The sequence below is a fragment of the Akebia trifoliata genome, chromosome 7 (assembly GCF_017979445.1).
Source record: "Akebia trifoliata isolate Shusen 1 chromosome 7, ASM1797944v1, whole genome shotgun sequence".
In the NCBI taxonomy this organism is placed as follows: domain Eukaryota; kingdom Viridiplantae; phylum Streptophyta; class Magnoliopsida; order Ranunculales; family Lardizabalaceae; genus Akebia; species Akebia trifoliata.
This window is the reverse complement of record NC_141381.1, coordinates 33536352-33556038: the sequence shown is the minus strand read 5'-3', so window position 1 is coordinate 33556038 and position 19687 is coordinate 33536352. Positions and strand designations below refer to the sequence as shown.

The following is a 19687-nucleotide window of genomic DNA, read 5'->3' as shown; positions in this document are numbered from 1 at the left end:
TGAACTCTTTAAGGAGATTTTAGTCACTCATCGCAAGGATTATAGTTGCAGAAAATAACAAAAGAAATGAGAACATGGGTGAAGAAGATGATGCTGCACTGTAATCCTTCTTTAATAGCTCTCAAAAGAATTACAAAAAGTACTAAAGATTGGATCACTCTTGATGTTCTCACTACACTCAAGAGCTCTCTCAAAAGAAAATTACAGAGAATTAAAGAAAGAAAATGAAAAATTACAGATCAAGAGAGGGACCTCTTCTCTGAAATCTACCCTCTAATTTATAACATTCGTATTCGGGTTATCGGGTTGATTTGGCGGATGATTTGATTCGAAAGAACCAGTTAGTTACAACGCCTGAAGCATTTTATGTACAAATATCGAGGATAAATTCCTCGAGATCACCGCGGAACACCCAAGCCTAACCGCGACGCGGTGACGTGACGGCCAAATTCATCGAGATTTTGTTGGATACTTCCATTTTGCTCGTACATTGTAACCGTATTTGTTTTGTGATTTGATAACTTCCACGTGCGTTTTATTTATCTGCAATTAGCAATAATATATCATTAGCTCTATTAATTTGGATAATTAATTTAATTTTACAATTATTTATGGGAACTAACATTTAAAATGTGATAGAATCCGAAAAATTATGGTCCCAAAATCAAATTATTGGGACCTTATTACACCATATGTCAAACGTTTGTTGGGCTGTAATCCAACACGCCATAGGGCGTCTGGAGCATTGGTTAAAAATGGCATCAATTTAGCATTTCTCTTTCCATAAATAAATTCTTAAATAGTCGAGAAACAACCAATTTTGCAGTTGCAATTCTTACAAAAGTCATTCAATTCTTTAAAAAAAATCCGACACTTTAAGTGTCAAACTTTTTCCCTCATTTTTTCCATCATCCTTTTTTATATAGTTTCCCCCCTCCTTTTTCCTCCTCCTTCCTCCTCCTCCTCCTCAATTAGCAGAATCCTTTGAGGGCCAAGGTACCACACTCCTACTCATTAAAAACCCTTGATCTTAATCTGAGATCTTAATATATAAAAAAAATAATTTAAGATCAAAACTTATTGCATGTTGGCATGGAATAAGTGTTTGAGTCCATTTTTCACACATACAATATTTATGATCTATTTGAATTATGTGTATTTTTTATTTTACGTGATCATATATCTCAAATTTCATATCATGAATAATTAAAAGTTTACAACTAATAATCTTTTGCATTCTTTTTCAAATTTTATTTTCCATCCTTTGAACTAATTGAAAATTTCAAGTGAGATTCTTTAATCTACTCTATTATGTAATTCTATTATTTTATACCTAACTTTCTAATGATCTGGTTATTAGTTTCATAAACAATTTCATTATCCATAAATTAAAACTTTCATTTGCATTTTATTTTATTATTCTAAAACGAGAAATGAGAAAATGATTTACTGCCTAATTAACTAATGTATGTGTTGGATCTTCTTAGGATATAATCCAATTATATATTTTGATATTTTCTCTCTTAATTAATTATATTTTTTACAACCAATTTCAGTGTAAGCTTTAATCACATTTTTAAAAAATTTACAAAATAAATCTGATTTATAAATTATTTTTAAATTTACTTGAAAATGTTAAATACAAAAAAAATGAAATGATAAAGGAAAATATTTATCAACTGCAAATATTATTCATTTTTATTTATTTAAAATAAATGAAATTTTGTTAAAATCATAAGGTCTAAGTGACATTTCAAAATAATTTAAAAATCATTTCCAAGTATTTTTATTTTCTTGTTCAACTATTGAACATGTAAGTAGAAAAATATCATAATTTGGGTTATGAACAACCGTAGCAATCAATATGCCTTAATATTTATCTTTTAAAAAATATCATTTAATCGTACAATATGTAAACATTCATTTTTAAAATCATTTATGCATGCTTTAAAATATATATATATATATATATATATATATATATATATATATATGTTTTAAAATGACTATTTGGATTAATTTAAAAAAAACAAAAACTTCCTGACTTGTTTTTTAAATGGTTTGAAGAAAATATTCAATATTTTTATATGCGTCAACTTCACAACCATGTATTTCACCATTGATTTTTTTCTCTTGCTTTTTAATTTTTTATATATGTAATAGATATATTATATTCATCTCTAATATCAGCTATTATGGATTGAGGGGAATAAAATTGATTATTCTTTATGCGGGTTTAAATTTTATTCTTTATCTAGTTAGTACTAGTTTGAGGATGAGGTCGTGAGTCTATTTTACCCATACTTGTGTGAGTTGTGTTAGACTTACATATGATAAATAAATCTCCAATTACAAAAAAAAAAAAATTAGCATATATATATATATATATATATATATATACTATTCACAGTTGGAACATCACTTTTAATTATAATTTATTATTATTATTAAAAATATATTTTATTGAAAAATTATTTGTAATAGTCAAAGAAATTATTTTTTCTCTTAATTTAATTATATTATTGAAAATTTAACTAATATAAATATCGAATATATTTTCATTATCATCGGACGACGAATTCAAATTGTTTATCAACAAATGCATTTACATTACTATCGAAATCTTTTAGTGTTACAACATTAAGTTTAATTGAACTGTACGCAACATTATGGTCGATATCGATATTTAGATATTGATTCGGTAAGTTTGGCTCACCTTTACCATATTTTAATTGATATGTTCTAATATTTTCATATTGTATCATAAAAATAATTATACTTTATGAATTTTGATTACTATTTAGTATATATTCCCAAGTTTCTTAGTCTAAAATATTAATTAAATTTTTTTCATTATTTAAATTGATAACTGACTTTATCGAAAATTGTAGTCATATTGCAAATTGAAACATTAAGAGCTTGTAATTCTGAATATGTAATTTATAAGGAAGTCAATAAAAATAGCGTATTTCCACAAATATACGGGATACTTTTAACTTAACCTCCATATCAACAAATAATTACTCTTGATGACATCTTCGATTTAATTGAATTATAAAATATTGTAGGAAAATTGTGAAGTAAAAATAATGAGAAAATTGTGAGAGTGAAAATAATGAGCATTGTTAGAGAATATGGGCATGTGTGATATGTATATATATAGAGAGTTTATCGATCAAAAATTTGAAAAACATAAAAAAAATGGCACTTTATATGCCGTTTTTTCACAATGGCTAAAAACCGGTCATGCAATGGATATAAAAAGAAAACGACACTTTACGTGCCGTTTTTATTAAAAGAATAAAATATTATGTTGCATTTGTATTTTTAAAAAAATAGCACTTAAATTGTCGATAAATATTAATATTATTTTAATTGTTTCTTTTTTTTATAAATATTATTGTATTTGAGTTTTTATTTTATAATTTCCCCTTTTTAAATACCAAGATTTGGTCAATGTTAAAAAATACCTAGCCTTTGTCTCTTAATTCACACTTGTTTTTAAGTAATTGATATGCCCCACTGAGCCGAGTCTTCTTCTATGAGATTTAACATAAATGTACGCCAGGATCTACCTATATGATTCGGATTCGTTTAAGAGTGAACTATGAATCGTGAACTCGAATTTGAATAAAGCCAACCGGTAACATAAGTCTAACTCATTTAATTAAAACAAGTAGAAATAAAATTGAAATAATATACATAATAATTTGCAGAGGACTACTGTTTTGACCCAATCGAACTCATTCAAGTAAAACAACAAGCATTATAAAACCCAGTTCTATAAAATAATGATAATCTGTATATCCGCAGAGCATATATAGTTACCTATTTTAATGTCTAAGAAATAAAAATAAATAACAGTATCCATCCTAACAACTATAAAAGAATTAATCCGATCCATTAACTTCCATTTCCATCAAACTTAGAGGTTGTTCACGAGTTAAATCATCATCCTCTGTATCTCTTGTATGGGTCGGATCGGCTGTTCCTGAAAGCACAGCAACCAATGGAGTAGACGATAATGAGGAAGATGAGGACAGCAATATTGAAAATGGCGAACTTCCTCCAATCCTTATTAATGTTTTCAAGTATTCCAGCCTTGCATGATTTGCAGTCGTAGCACAGTGTATCCTGGTGGTTGCTCCATGTAATGCAGTCACTGTCCACTGCTGTTGGACCTGATTTCGGGATTTCCCAGAATGTTGCGTTCTTGTAGATGAAACCGCAGTTTGTAGGAGGCTTGCAGCAACCCGACTAAAAAAATTACATATACAGAAATGTTAATCTCAGATTAAAATAATAAAAACCTCTAATTACAATAAGAAATCATATTTGAGTATTATAGCTTGGTAAAGAGTTGAAGAAGGGTGATTTAACTTTAGCAAGTACCATCGTTCGATAAAACAAAATGTGGCAAATTTGTTACACCAAAGATTACCATCTTATTTTATTATTATTTTTTTTTAAATTTCATCAAAATTTTAATTAAAATTGTAGCACATCCGCAGCTCTGTAATTTCAACTTTTGTGAGATCCAGTAGTTAGAAAAAAAATCAATCAAGATTACTTTCAATGTGAGTGTCAACGACGGATGGGTCAAAGTCAAAGTTCATGATTTCAGAGGGCCAAATGAGTTTGCTAGATGGAAATATCTTGTGTGACCCACACCCCTCAAAGTATCCTCAAAACTAGATCATTAATTGAAGTATGAAAACAAGTCTAACTATACTAGTCAGAGGTTAGAAGCCTCAGTAAAGTTTTTGGGCATGCCACATATGAAGAGAAAACTGGCTATAGTTGGTCACTCACACAATGGATAATCAACTATGGTTGATTTTCCCTCCGTCGCACACCCAAAGGCATCAATCCCTGGCTAGCTCGACTTACGTAGTCAAGCTAACCTTAGCCGGAGAGAAATAACACTATACATTAGAGAGGGGCCGCTATGACTCGACACTCGTGTGTGTAGTGCCATGATATTACACCCATACTGGTGTACATGTTACAGTACTAAATTCACTTCATCTTACACCTAGAGATGCACTGTAGGATGAGTGACGCAAGAGGATGATTCCTAACCTAAAAAGATGTGTCCAGGACAAAAATTAAATCAAATAAACAATTCAAACATAAATCTCAGCTCATGCAACTCCACATGTGACAAATAAGTTGAACAGGCAATTGAAATCCAAATCCCAAAATCAATCAAAATCCCACAAAAAAAAACCCCTTGAGTGAGAACGAAGAGGATATCAATGAAAGATTGAACTTCACTTAGCTTCGGCCGTCAATCCAATATTCAAGGGGACTTTTTATTTTAAGTCCTAAAAGGGTTACAACTAGGGTACATGGGCAGCTTAGATTATGGGAAAGTTAGTTCAGGATTTAAAGGGATTTCTAGGTAGGTTTTGAGGTCTAAAATAAAGGTTCGGTCAAAACTATTGGTGTTGTATCTTATAGAAACGGGTATGGCTTGAGATTTAGGGTATGATGGTTTGTTGGGTGGGAATCGATGGTTCGACCAGCACAAAGGGTGTTGTTTGTAATAAAAGTTAAAGAATTTAAATTTAAATATAACAAAACTAAAAAAATCCTCATCAATAAGTTGCCTCTAATCCTAAAGTGTTTATAAGAAATGTTAAATTAAGAAAAAAAAACGAACAAACAAAAAAAACCAGAGACCTACAACTCAAACAAAAAAGCATGTCAAAGTCGTACACCTCAATCAAGATACGAGCACACGCTTGTTACTCACATCTTTAAGGTTTTTGGTTCTCTCTCTTTCTCTCTCTATTCTCTCGAAAGGTGTACAAATATTTTCATCTTCATCTTGTTATTGTCATTTTCAACTTTTTGTTTGATCTTTCTTTTGAAAACCATACATACATCTTATTTTACACATTTTTCTCGAACTTGTTGCTCTTTTTTTTTTTTTTTGACGGTCTAAACAACAATATAAAGCATTTATATATATAAAGAGTTACTCAATTATAAAAATATAAAATTATCAAGTCTTAATTTAGGGGATTAAAGATCATGTTTATTTGAAACTTCAAATTCAAATGCACGTAATCGTGGTCACAAATAATTTATATTTATTTGTAGAAGCACATCATTAATGGATATAATACTAATAACAACATGTTTTTTCTGCTTATTGTGGATATCCCCAACCTTTGGGTGAGACTAATCCCATGGTCACAAGCACCACCCCCTCAAAAAGTCCTATGTACAACTGGTTGTGTTGAGGGTCAACCGGACCTTAGAGGGTGGCCCCAAGGAATTCACAGCTACATGTTGTTCAAAGCTCGGCTTGATAAATTTGGGGGTCCAGCTTAAAACTAATTGCAATGAGTGGAGATGCCCAAGAGCTTATAAGGAGAGAGACAATGCAACAAGTGTCCGATGTGGGACCAGACTCAACACACCCCCGCACGCGAGGGCTGGACTGGGGCAAAGTACGTGGAAATATGAACTAGGTGACGTGGAGGGGATAAACTCAACACCCCACACGTGTGGGCTGGATTGGGATAAAGCACATGAAGATATCAACTGGGTGACGTGGAAGAGAGAAAGGCCCGTCCTAATACCATGATAACCAACCAACTACTCTAAAAGACCAATCTGTTAGAGAAGGGGAGAACTATGAATATAAGAGGGCTACAAGGCTTTAATAGGGTATGACACACCCGAGAGTGGAGGGAGGAAAGTATACACTCAACACGGCTGGCTTGGGGTTAATAATAATAACAACATGAGTAATTTTTTTTTTTTGAGATCATCATCGATTTTATATTTTTGGTACTTATTTATTTGATTTTCAGTCATTTTAGGGTTTCCCACATTTAACTGTTTTCCATCCAAACTCGGAAAAAGTTTTTAAAAAAAGATCCAAAAAGCAATAATATGAAGTAAAAATTCGAAAGAAAAAAAAACATCTAAAAATAAAAATAATAGAAAAGAAAAAACCTGCAAATAAATAATAAAATAAAGCGATCACAAAAAATAATAAATTGTTAAAAAAAGAAGAAGAAGAAGCATGAAGACCATTATACAAGTAAACATAAATTCCTCAGTAATCAAGATTGAATAATCAAGAAAAGATGAAAAAAATAAAATTAAACCTGAATGGGAGACAGATTCTTCTGATAAAATTGGGCTTCTTTCTGATCAATATCATTGCCGAGAATCGTGCAAACCTGTCCTTCGATCAAACAACTCCTTATCTTATACCAATTCTCACCATTAACCACGTGCTTCTGCAACCAATTCGAGTAATCTCCAAGCCGATACTCTTTGTATCCCATCCCTGATATCTTCTGCCCTACTCCCTTATTCGTCATCACGAATGCCAATATCGTGAAAACAAATATACCTAATATCAGTATGAACATGACGAACAGATAAATCCATAGAAACGCTGACACTTTGCAATACGAACCGATCAAACCTAACAACGATACCACGAACAAGAACACTCCAAGAGATAAAAGAGGGATTTGAAGGAATCTTTGGCATTCTGAGTGTCCATGAACTTTTACGTACACCGATGCACCTATTATTGGGATTGAGATAATCAAAGTCAAGATGTTTAATAACTCGATCAAACTATTACTCACGCGAAACATTGTATCAGATCTCTCTCTTTCTTCGATCGATTCGAGTTTCAGAAATCTCACACGAAGAGCGGAAGAGATGAGATGAGATGGTTGGTTTTGATGAAGAGTTGATGATCTCGAGATCTATATTATGGAATGTCGTTAAGAATGCGAGAGAGAAGTAAAGAAGAAGAAAGAAGAAGGTCTGCTGGTCTTTATGCCTCTCTTTCACTCCGAAACCGAAACGTTTGAGAGAGGGAGAGAGATAAGCGGAAACAGAAGAGCCCTCATAGAGCCGAATTAGTTGTGATTTCTACTTTTAGGAGTCCTCCACCGTGTTGGAATTATAACTGTATAACATAACAGTTGGATATTTTTAAACTTCAAAGAAAAGCCCTCATAATTAGCATAAACCACGTAAATGCCATTGTTAATCTCCTTACTCGCACAGCGTCCAACCTCCAACGTATACGTTGGTATCACTGGTTTCCTTCAAATTCGATCGTTATGGAAAATGCTAGCCTGATTATCCATCATCAGCATGGCCATTGGGATGCTAGGGATTCCCAAGAAAAATGCATCCATAGGAAAATTATATTAATCATAAATCTGAAACTAATCTTGAAGAAGTCTATGCTTTTTCTCAAATCCTAGCTACCATGTTGTTGGAGAGGCTAAAAAAGTCTTTATAAAGAAAATATGACACTCACCTATTGTCTCCATCTCCATCATGGTTTTTAAACTCGTCCGAGACCGAGACGTATCGCCCAAGTTAACTTGATATCAGAGTTGAATGACACCAACTCACAAAGTCATTTTTTGATCGAGTTTTACGTCTCACGTTCAATTTTTTGAGTTATCTCACAAGACGTCTCAAACGTATTGGAAAACTCGTCCGAGACAAGACGCGATACCGAGTTTAAAAACCATGATCTCCATCCAATAGACTGTGGAGATGCTAGGGATTCCTAAAATCTGTATAATAAAACACAATTGTAGGGTCTACTTGTGGGGATAAGCATATCATCCATCTCATTATATTGTCTTCTCTATTCATCCCTTCAACTTTATTGTCTTTTTATTGGTTTATGATCTTAACTTGAGTTTTTTTAGGGTATTGTGTAGACAAGGGTGTGGGGCTGACAAGCTCAAAATTGACTTTTTTTGGGTGTCTATACAATTGATGAGGGCATTTTCATAATTAAAAATGTGTGTTATGCCCTACGATGTCATATATATTTCAAGTTCAAAAATCCTAAAAGTTGTATTTTCATAGTTTTCATCAATAAAGAAAAATTATCGCCCCCTATAAACATAGGCAATTTTGTTGAACCACGAAAATTTCTTATGTTCTTTGTTTTCCTTAATTTTATCTTCGTAGTTTATCTATCTTGATCGATCAAAAGGAGTTTTTTCGCAACACTTCCCCCCCCCCCCCCGCCCCCGCCCCCGCATTTTTTTCAATACTAATGATAAATTTACACTCTTGACGTGTGAACCAAAACATAGATCTTTTTCCTTGTGTATTATGAAGAAAAAGATCTATGATTCTATTCACTGCCTCTATTTATTCATCATTGTTTTTTTCAATAATACTCCTCTAACTACTAGTTTTCCTCTTTTAACCCCAAAGATTTTTTTTTAATAATATCCTTCCAATTTCATTATTTTTTCTCTTTTACCTCTAAAGAGAATGCTTGGAAGAACTTTAATCTACATAATAAAATACATTGGTGGATCCCATACTACTACAATTTTGTAAGGTATAAACATCCCACTCAACTACACTTTTGTGGGATCCACACAATCCCACCTTTCTTCTTTTCCCACTTCAATTTTATTGTTTCCTTCCCCTTTTTTAACAAATACACCTCTAACTTTACTATCCTTCCTTTTTTAACCCCAAAGAAGATGCCTATGTCATAGACACGGGCGAACTCTAGTATAAATATGAAAAGGAAAATTATGAACTGACTGTGTTGGACAATGCTCTCAATAATGTGCTTACATGGCAGTGTCTCCAAAACCATAGACTTTTCGCATTGTATCTCAAGGAAAAAAATTTATGGTTCAGGAGATAGTACCACGTTAGCACAATGTCCAATGTAGTAAGTTTAGAACGCCTCATGCAAGTGGGTGTTTTAAATATATATATATATAAAGACCAAGGTAATAAGCATTTGAGGGTATTTTTGATATGATAAAATGTTAAGAGCATTTTAAGTAGTAAAATAAATTTTAGAGGTGTATTTAATGATCTTGGCATTCAAATGATGAAGATTAAATGGTTGTTTCACCAATACACCTAGCATTTTGGGAAAATTACTAGCTCAACGGCCTCATAGAAATATTTGTAGAAGAGTTGTGCTAGACTGAATGCGAAATTCATTGTGCTTCACATTGTGTTGGCATGGAGTGTCTCACATAATCATAGATATTTTTCACTCATATCTCGATGAAAAACATCTATTGTTCCATACTCACATCCATGTCAACACAGTGTGAAACGCATTGAATTTTCCAGTCACTTCAGCATTAGTGTTTGTAAAAAGGGTTACATACCATTTTGGTAAAAAAATAATAATAATAACAAGAAACAACTATCTACCATGTTAACACTTAAACTCAAATTACTTTTGTTGTTTCGGTTTTCAAATTCATACAAATAAATTATTTTCACTAATGATTTTCTGACTCGAAAAATTTCACTCGGTTGACAGGGCAAGTGCATTTCTTTTTCCTCGTGTAACCAAAAGAAAAGATCTATGCTCCTGTGCCCTTACCACGTAGACCGAGTGAAAATTTTCATCAAAAGATCACGGCTCATCTATTTTACTCAAAAAGATATGCTTACCTGCTTTTGCACGCTTATTTTCAATCTGAAAGTTCTAGGATTATTTTATTTTTTATTTTTTATAATTTTGATATTTTATTTGAGGTTCAAAAAAAGCTTAAAAGAATTAAAATCACGTATGTATGTGGCATACGCTTATTGGGTCTAGCTCAACCCAAGCTTAAAAATGCTAGCCCAAGCCAGACCTAAGGTCGACTGGAGTCCACCCATATCACATGCTCTCCTTTGTGTCCCCCATGATAAGAGGTTTGTTTATTAGTGTTAGAGGTATCAATGGGTTGGGTTTTGGTAAATCTGCCTTTAATAAATCTAATACAACCTAGTCCATGTATATCCCCTTAAAAATTAATGAATCCAAGCCGACCCTGCGTGCAGTAGGGCCAGTTTATATGATGTGGCCCCTCCTTGGCCCAAGCTCACTATCTAATTAAATGGCATGGTCCAGCCCAAATTATTAACGATCCAACTGTTTTTACTCAAGCCCAGTCCAAGGTGATGCCCACGAACAAACATACTACGTGCACACCAACTTTCAAAGCTTCTTCTTCTACTCTTGTCTTTTCTTTTTCTCCCTCCATGACCATTGACCAAACACAACATTTTCCTCTCAAAGCCTTTCATTTTGGAATGGTTCCTTCAGCAGTGAAGGTTGAGGAGGAGTTCCCTGTGAAATCAGTGAAGGCGAAGCAGATCATATATAGCAACGGCAATCCTACGATTGAGGTTGATCTCGTGACACATGATCTCTACCGATCTGAGGCCCCTAGTGGAGCTTCAATCGGATTCTACTAGGCTTTGGAGCTTAGAGACGGAGATAAAAGTGTTTATGGTAGGAAGGGTGCGCTTAATGCTCGAATTTTATAAATACGTTCATCAGATGTTAGAATTCAACGAATGCATTAAATGTATTAACATGGCATGGGTTGGAATTCGTTGCATATAAATTTCATTAATCAAACATTGAAATTCAATGTATGTATCATTCTTTGCATGCATTGCACACAAACATTTGAATGTTCATGCATTCAACGAATTTACTTGTTCTATGAATCCATTAACTATATATTCATATATATCATGCACTCAATAATTTCAATCCAATGAATGTGGTTCATCTTCCCATGAATTGAGGCAATGTATTTGCCCTTAGTAATTATTATAAGTATTGCTATATGAATCTTTCATTTAAACTTTAAGTCTTCATTAAATGGTTCCTATAATAAGTTACGAACCATATTGCCTATAAATAGAATGACTCCAATCCCTCTCTCCATCCCAATCTGTTCTACATGGCATTGGATGGCCAAGATAGCAGTTCTTTCTAAAGAGAAGTGTTAAGAAAACAAACGCAATCGAAACAAGAAAAAAAATCAAACATAAGATGCAATCACACAAAGAAACACAGAGATTTTACGTGATTCCATCTCGATTGAGGTACGTCCACATATCACACCGATTTCACTATGAAGAAAAGCTCGACCAACGTGAAGGTGTGACTTGATTTACAGTGCCTCTTTATTAACCAATACTATCAGGCTCTACAGATCATAACAAGAAGTCCAGTTATCGAATAGATTATTTTTCCACATAAAGATTGACATTTAAGTGTTTTAGTTAAAACTCGGGTAGTTTGGAAGCATATGATAATAATTTTGTTACTAGAAGTAAGTCTATCTATGATTTAAATAATTAGAGTCTGTATAGATGTTGGATTATGAATAATTTCTTATTAAATTCTGAATGTCTTCTAGATAGCAAATTTCTATAAAAATTCTCTGTCCATTTTCTCTTATCCATTACCAGAACCTCGCCCTTTTTACTATTTTTTCCTGGTATCAATTTGGATGCAAATTTGTGCGCATTGAATACTATTGGATAATTTGTCAAAATGAAAGACCATGGGAAGCTATTCTAGATCTTTTTTTAATCCCAGGAGGCATATCTAGTATACCACAATAACGAATCAGCTAAGTCAAAATTTTAATTCTCAGTCCAGCTCTAAATCAGTTACTAATTTAATATTATTAATTTATTTTCTCATTCGTCTTTGCCGTCGTAAATCCATGTACATGTACCCAATATTCGTTTTCATTTTTTATAATATGCTTCCTCCCTCGATTTTATTTGGGATGTCAAAATCACTTACCATTTTAGAAGAACTCTACTCCAATCCCCACCATAATTTAATTTTTAGACGACGTACTTTTTAATCTCTCCATCCCTACGGATAATACAATCAAAGAAATGAAAATAATTTCTTTTGGATTTTTTTGCAATCAACTTCTATAAGCTGTTTGTCTTAATAGGGTATCATTTTTTCAAGTTCATTTTTTGGGAGAATGATCAAAGTGTAAAGTAAACCAAAATGGAGTACAATTCATTTTAATTCAAAAAACGGTATATTACCATTTCTGGAATTGATTTTTTTACCAAAATGGTAAATTAATTTTTTTTTCTTATTCTATAAAACAATAAATATTTTCCTTGTTTTAATTAGTTTTAGTAAAACAATTTTTTTAAAAAAATTATTTTATAAAATAGTGAATTTTCCCCTATTTTAACAAAATATTTTAATTCCAAAAATGATAAATTGCCGATTTTGGAATTAAAATGAACAGTGTGCTGTTTTGATAATTTTTCAAATTTCAGTGCATGTTTTTGTAAATAACCCTTATTTTCTATCATATTTTTTAAAATCCCTAACTTCAAAGTAGCTTTCTAGAATTTGGTTTTTGTATTGATTGCCTCACTAAATTTATCAGTTAATACCAAGTTAGTTATGGTTGTTTCATTTATAAATAAATTGTGGTAAGTTTAGCCATAAAATTTGGATTAAGAGATGTAATCATGTCTCTTAATCAATGTTGTCAAACAATATCAAATCTAACAACAATTTACCCTGATCAAGTATAGACGTATCACGTATGTAATACAATTAAACTAAGAGCCCGTTCGATCCACTTAAAAAGTAATTTTTTTTTTTACTTTTGAAAATTTTAAATAAAAATTAAAATTAAAAAGTTTCGAATTTGGATTCATTTTAGGGGAATGGATCCTCTATAGCAAGTTTTCCCTGCAGTATCCTGTAGTGATATTAGACGATTGAAAGATAGCTACATCACATAGCTACAAAATCTATTTCATTAAAAAATGGGAGGTCATGGACTGTCAATCTTCAAAGCCTTAATCGGACTGCAAGAATTCTATTTTTTTTTTTTTTAAATCAATTCTGATTTACACCATATCCAGACAATGCTGAGTTGTTTGATTTTGTTTACACGATTTCAATCTCTACAAATTAAAAGGCACTATAGGGGAAGACGCACTAGAAAAGATCCTCTCCCTCATTCTAGAAAATAAAAAAATGAAAAAGGAATCATAATAATCTGACTAATTTTGTTTTCAAGATTTCAATCTCTACTAATTAAAAGGCACTATAAGGAACTACAGGGAAGACACACTACAGAGGATCCTCTCCCTCATTTTAGAAAATAAAAAAAGAATCGTGATAATCTGACTACTTCACGTGGCAAATTCAATCGACTATCTTGACATGACAAGTTCGAGAACTGTAGATCTACGCTTAATGGGATACATGGCTACACTTCCTCATAAAAAAGTGTATCTCAAGAGAATAATATTTCCCTACGAATGCAAATCTACGGTTCCTAAACTTATCACGTCAAGTAGTTGATTAAATTTGCCACATGGGATAGTCAGATTATTACAACTCATTAAAAAAAAATCCTAATATTTTAAAAAGAAAATCTTGAATAAGATTTCTCAACCAAAATTAATAATCTGGATTAAACCAAGATTAATAATTTTAAATTAGATTAAAGAAAAACTTAAATGATTTTCGCTGAGGCACGTGACAGGTAGCAAGGAACTGTTGTTGAGCCTCCTCACTCCCCTTTTTCTGAACGCGTGAGACAGACCTTAGAGAAATTTTCTCCAACGGTCTCTAGATATAAAAAAGAAAGAAATACTTTTTTTTTTTCATTCAAAATAAATTAGAGACAATGTATACATTACAGACTCATGAGTTGACCTCTGATGTGAATAATTTGCAACTAAGAAAGATCTTATACCAACAATATAAGATCTTTTTGAATTTCTTGTCTAATGGACTGCCATATAATATCAATCAAGTTCAATGAAATTGTGGAACACTTCCAACATTGGGTTGGGCATGCTTGAGGTTCATTACTGTGTCTGATTTGTACAGGACAAGAAGAGCATCCTAACATTGTCTCCCTTCTCAAACCAACAAATTGATTATAAGTGGATTCATTTGTCTTGTAAGATGGATTTTCTTCTTCTTGGTCTCTTCTCTTTCCTTCTAATAATAATTGAAGCAGAGATTTAAAATTTTCAAACATCTCATCCTTGAAACTTGACTAATTTGAAATCACCCAAGGGTGGGACCCCCATTGAATGATGGTTCCTCATCACCAAAGTCTTCTGTTTCTGTGATTGTAACATACTCTATAGTACTGGAGTAACAGATCATCCTTTTTTAAAGAGAATAAAAGAATAGAGAGAGACAATAGAGACAAGAACACAGTCGAGAAAATGAAAAAGAACTCCATTTATTTACAAAACCATACATGCCTTTACCCTCTTAGAAGAAACCTAAAATGATGATGGAAGGAGCAACACTGAATCTCAATGTAGCACTCACATCTTTGGAAAAAAGAAAAAAAATCTTACTTTGAGACCCAAACAAAAAACCCATTCAGGATTTGCAGGCATGGCCTTTATCTTTGTTCCATGTTGTGCTTCCACCACTTGAATGATGATGATGATGATGATGATGATGCTTTAACATCCATTTCCAAACTTTCAACCTTTTCTTACACTTCTTCATCTCTTCATCATTTACTGTAATCCTGCATGAACTTCCATTACTAGAAATCTTACCTCGTAGATACTTATTAAGTGAATGAGATTCATGTTCTGATAAATGACTATCTTTGGAAACTCTGAAACCAGATTCTGACTCTAAGAAATCACCACTTTTCACACTAGAGAACTCAGGATTTGATTCTAAGGAAGAATCAAGTTTTAAATCAATAAAACCTGAATCCCCAACACCAGTAAATCCACCATCATCAAGGTCAATAAACCCACTTTTTTTAATACCCTTGAAACCACTATCTGATACAGTAAAACCATCTTCTGAATTATCAAAACCACCCCTGAAACAACCTACAGATCTGGATCTAGAAACACCGATGTTTTTGACAACCCACGTCTCACCTTTCTCAACATCCCCACCAACATTCACCCCTGAAAATCCAAAACCCTTGTCTCTTTTTTTCCTAAAAAATCTCCCAAAGCTCCAAAACCCACCTCTCTTGACATCAAAAGAGCTGCTATTGCTCCTTTTGAGGAGAACATTCGATTCTGATTTTTCTTCTGAGACTGAGAGTGGGTTTGTGTTGGAATGTGGGATCTCTTCCTTATCGTTCTCAATGAGGAATGAGATCCTACCAACACTGCCAATCTCGACAGAGCAGGAATTGGGGTAGGAAGAGGAGATGTCAGAGCAAGAGCAAGAAGAGAGACGTTGCTCTCCACAGTCGGAGCAGACAAGCTTGATGAGTCTGTCTTTAAGACAGAAAGCACAGATTCCTACAGTAGATGAAGATGGATGTTTTTTACAAGGAAGATCTGATGAAGAAGATGAGTAGTAGTTGTAATCTGAGAAGCAGTTATTGTTAGAAACTGCAACTGCTTTCCCTCTATCTTTCATGACTCTTGTTTCTCTTCTCTTCTCTTCTCTTCTCTTCTCTTCTATTATTGTGTTGTTGGGTTTCTGACTTGTGAGAGTGGTAGAGAAATTTGAGAAGATGAGAAAACTTCAGTGGATATTGAAAGATGAAGATAGAAACAATCAAATAACTTGGTAGAGAGAGAGAGAGAGTCAACTTTACGCTTCCAGCCAAAAGGCACTGATGATTGATGAAGAGTGTGTACAGATCACATATATATAATGTTTGTCTGTAAACAAATTGAGCGAGCGATCGATCATGGGTCATGTGATGTACATGTTGGCCCACGATCCCATACAATATTCTTTTTTTTTTTAAAGGTCACATCCCTTTTTTTCTGTTTTATGTGTTATCAATGGACCTATGTAATGGGTGCAAATTTGAAGTTAAAAAAACAAAATTGGGTTAAGCTGATAAATCCAAATAACTTCTATTTTGGAGATGGTAAGAAAATTCATATTTTGAATCAAATATGATTTTTAAACTCATCCAAGACCGAGACGTATTGCCAGAGTTAACTCGGTATTAGAGCTGAACGAGACCAACTCACAAAATCATTTTTTTGACCGAGTTTTATGTCTCACGTTATATTTTTTGAATTATCTCATGAGACGTCTCAAACGTATTGGAAAACTCATCCTAGATGACTCGGTATTGGAGTTGAATGAGACGAGACGCGATACCAAGTTTAAAAACCATGGTATCAAAGGCATTCTATGGGTTATTTATTTTAAGGAAATGTTAAACTGACTTCCATGACGCTACGTTCAACAATGTGTTGATGTGACAGTGTATGGAGAATCATAATTTTTTATCTTGTATCTCAATAACATTGCAATGTTGTTGCGGTGTTGAAGCAATGTTTAGGAAAGTCAATTTAGAACGGCTCTTTTATATTAAAAAAAAAAAATGAAAATGCCTTCAACACCCATGAGTCAATTGCAATATAGGTTTCTTGCTGTCTCCAAAATGCTGGTCTCCAAATAGACCCGCATCTTCTCCGGAATTTTCTCTCAATTACTTAATTGGGTAATTTTTCAATATACATGCATGATATCATGTCATTGCCATTTCATCAATTTAGCACTTTTTATTTTTATTTCTTTAATTATGGATCTCAATTCCATTTCATGGAGGTAGTGGGACCTCTACTTTGGGAAAAATTTTATTATTTTTCTGACTGTTTCTGTGAAATATAACTTAATAAAAGACAATCTCTCAAAAGTTTATTTTAATGTTAATGTTTTCATCTTCTCTTTAATTTTCTTTACTTCCACGTTGCTCAAGAAAAACGAAATCATGAGATTTATAATAGATGTCTCCCCAAGTTACAGATAAAGTTGAGTAAGAATAAGAGCCATGCTAACCACATGCAAGTCTGGTCTCTCTCTCTCTCTCTCTCTCTCTCTCTTCACCTCTCTATATCCCTGTCTTCCTCTCCTATCTTATATTACTCTTTTATGGTCATAAACAAATCCTCAATAGGTTCTCTTTGTGTCTCTAGAAAATCCAAAAGAGGCCAATCAATAATTCAACTATTCTATTCCCTCCCAACCTTTCAAATCCATCAAAACATACTCCTCTCCACATCTTAAATAAATATTCTATCAAATCCTCATTTTCTTCAAACAAGTCAAATGCTAATCTTAATCATTTTTGGGTCATTGATATTAATAAAAAAATTAATAATTGAAGAATTAGAGGAAGTTGTGGATTATGCGCAAGTTAGTATGGTAAATGAGTAATCTTAACTGCTAGGATTTTTTATGGATGAATTTTGGATTTCAAAATGAAAGTGAAGTTCAAGTTTATAATTTTGATTAAAGAAAAAATGAATGGGATGTTATGAAGAAAATTTAGAAAAAGATTATTCACACATCTTTGAAATCCATATATTTAGTTTAATGACATATGTTACAAGATAAAGATGGTGTGCCTGAAGTTCATTTCTATGCTAGAAAATTCTACTATAAGTCATTCCACCATATTCAAAATCATTTACTAATATGTGTTTAGCTTGTAACCATCAATTGGAGAATGAAGAGACTATCCATGATTACGGTTCTTTTGAGACTTGCCTGGATAGTATTGCATCTATGTCAAGTTTTACTCCTTGTTAATTAGTTGCAAAAACTTATAAATATTACCATTTTCCCATTCTAAAGACACTATACATAATACAAGTTTTAAATAATTTTAGAACATTAACTAATCTCTCTCACTCCTTAATAGTGCATAGTGACCAGATCATCAATCAACGAGTGTTGGCATAGTGACTAGAGCCTCTTTAAAAAAAGAGGGATTTTAAATTCAAACTCCCTCAATTATCACTCAAAAGGATTTATCACAACTTATCTTGTATGTGTGATTTATGAGGGTTTTGCATATACCATGAAGATTTAGGTGAGATATGATACTTTAAGCGGTTAGTTGCGTCACCCCTGTCATCAAAAATAAATCTCTCCCTATTTCTATTTTATTGATTGATCAATTAATTAAAACATCTTTTTTTCTTTTTTGATTTTTTCATTGTACTTTCTACAGTATTTTATACAGAGTAACTATATGCAATTCTTTGGTGATATGTATAGAAAAGAAATTGGTGTGCCAATAACATCTCTCATATTTATACAACTAAACTCTTAATTCTATCATTCTATGGTAATAACTAGAAAAAGATAAATAATTAAATAGTGAGAGATTATCACTAAATCCTAATAGCATTAGGATTCCTTAGAACAAATGAACCAAACTTTAGCCACGATTCCTCTTCTAAAGATGAACATTTGGTTACATTTTTGTATTGGGTTCTTAGATCAATGGGTAGGACTTGACACCAAGCCAAGTTCCATCAAATAATCACCGGAACCAGACACAATAACCCATATAGATCATCATAATGTCTTTTCTCTGTGATTTGGTACCTATTGTCCTCTCCCCTAAACCCTCTCTACACTAGCCGTACGTCATGATTCTATTGGCTTTTGGCTCCTCAAAGGGTAATGACATTGATGATTATTCCGTCTTGTATTTTCTAAAATAAATATGCCTAGAACATGACAACCACGTTCATCTGTCCACATCTTAATAGCCATTAAAGATTTCAAGTCGTTTTCTCTTAGATCATTGGACCCATGGCTACTGACTCGTGAGATTTTAACTATTTTTGCACAGGTTTTGTTAACATGTCCCTGAGGGCGCATTTTTATAAAAGTGAGACTAAGATTTTGAGCTAAGGCTATCACATCAGAAATTCAATCTCACAATCATTATTTTTTTTTTTTTTTCTTTTTTAAGGTTCAAAGATTTTGAAAATAAATGACTACCGAACTTCCATGCCTAAAAATGAAACTTAACAGTAAAAATTATATATATATATATATATATATATATATATATATATATGGGTCCCGTTCGCCACCCTTAGTTTTACCACATACTTTAACAAACGCGTT

At 32.6% G+C, this 19687-nt stretch overlaps 1 protein-coding gene across 1 annotated transcript; it reads right to left on the bottom strand.

Annotated features, from left to right (window-relative positions):
* Positions 1–3683: 3683 nt before the first annotated feature.
* On the bottom strand, positions 3684–7898 carry LOC147399282 (tetraspanin-8-like). Its single transcript, XM_086449051.1, has 2 exons — positions 7128–7898; positions 3684–4257 (listed from the first exon to the last, which is right to left on the bottom strand). The coding sequence occupies exons 1-2, from the start codon at positions 7629–7631 to the stop codon at positions 3952–3954; spliced, it is 810 nt and encodes a 269-aa protein (XP_086305177.1). The 5' UTR covers positions 7632–7898; the 3' UTR covers positions 3684–3951.
* Positions 7899–19687: the final 11789 nt, after the last annotated feature.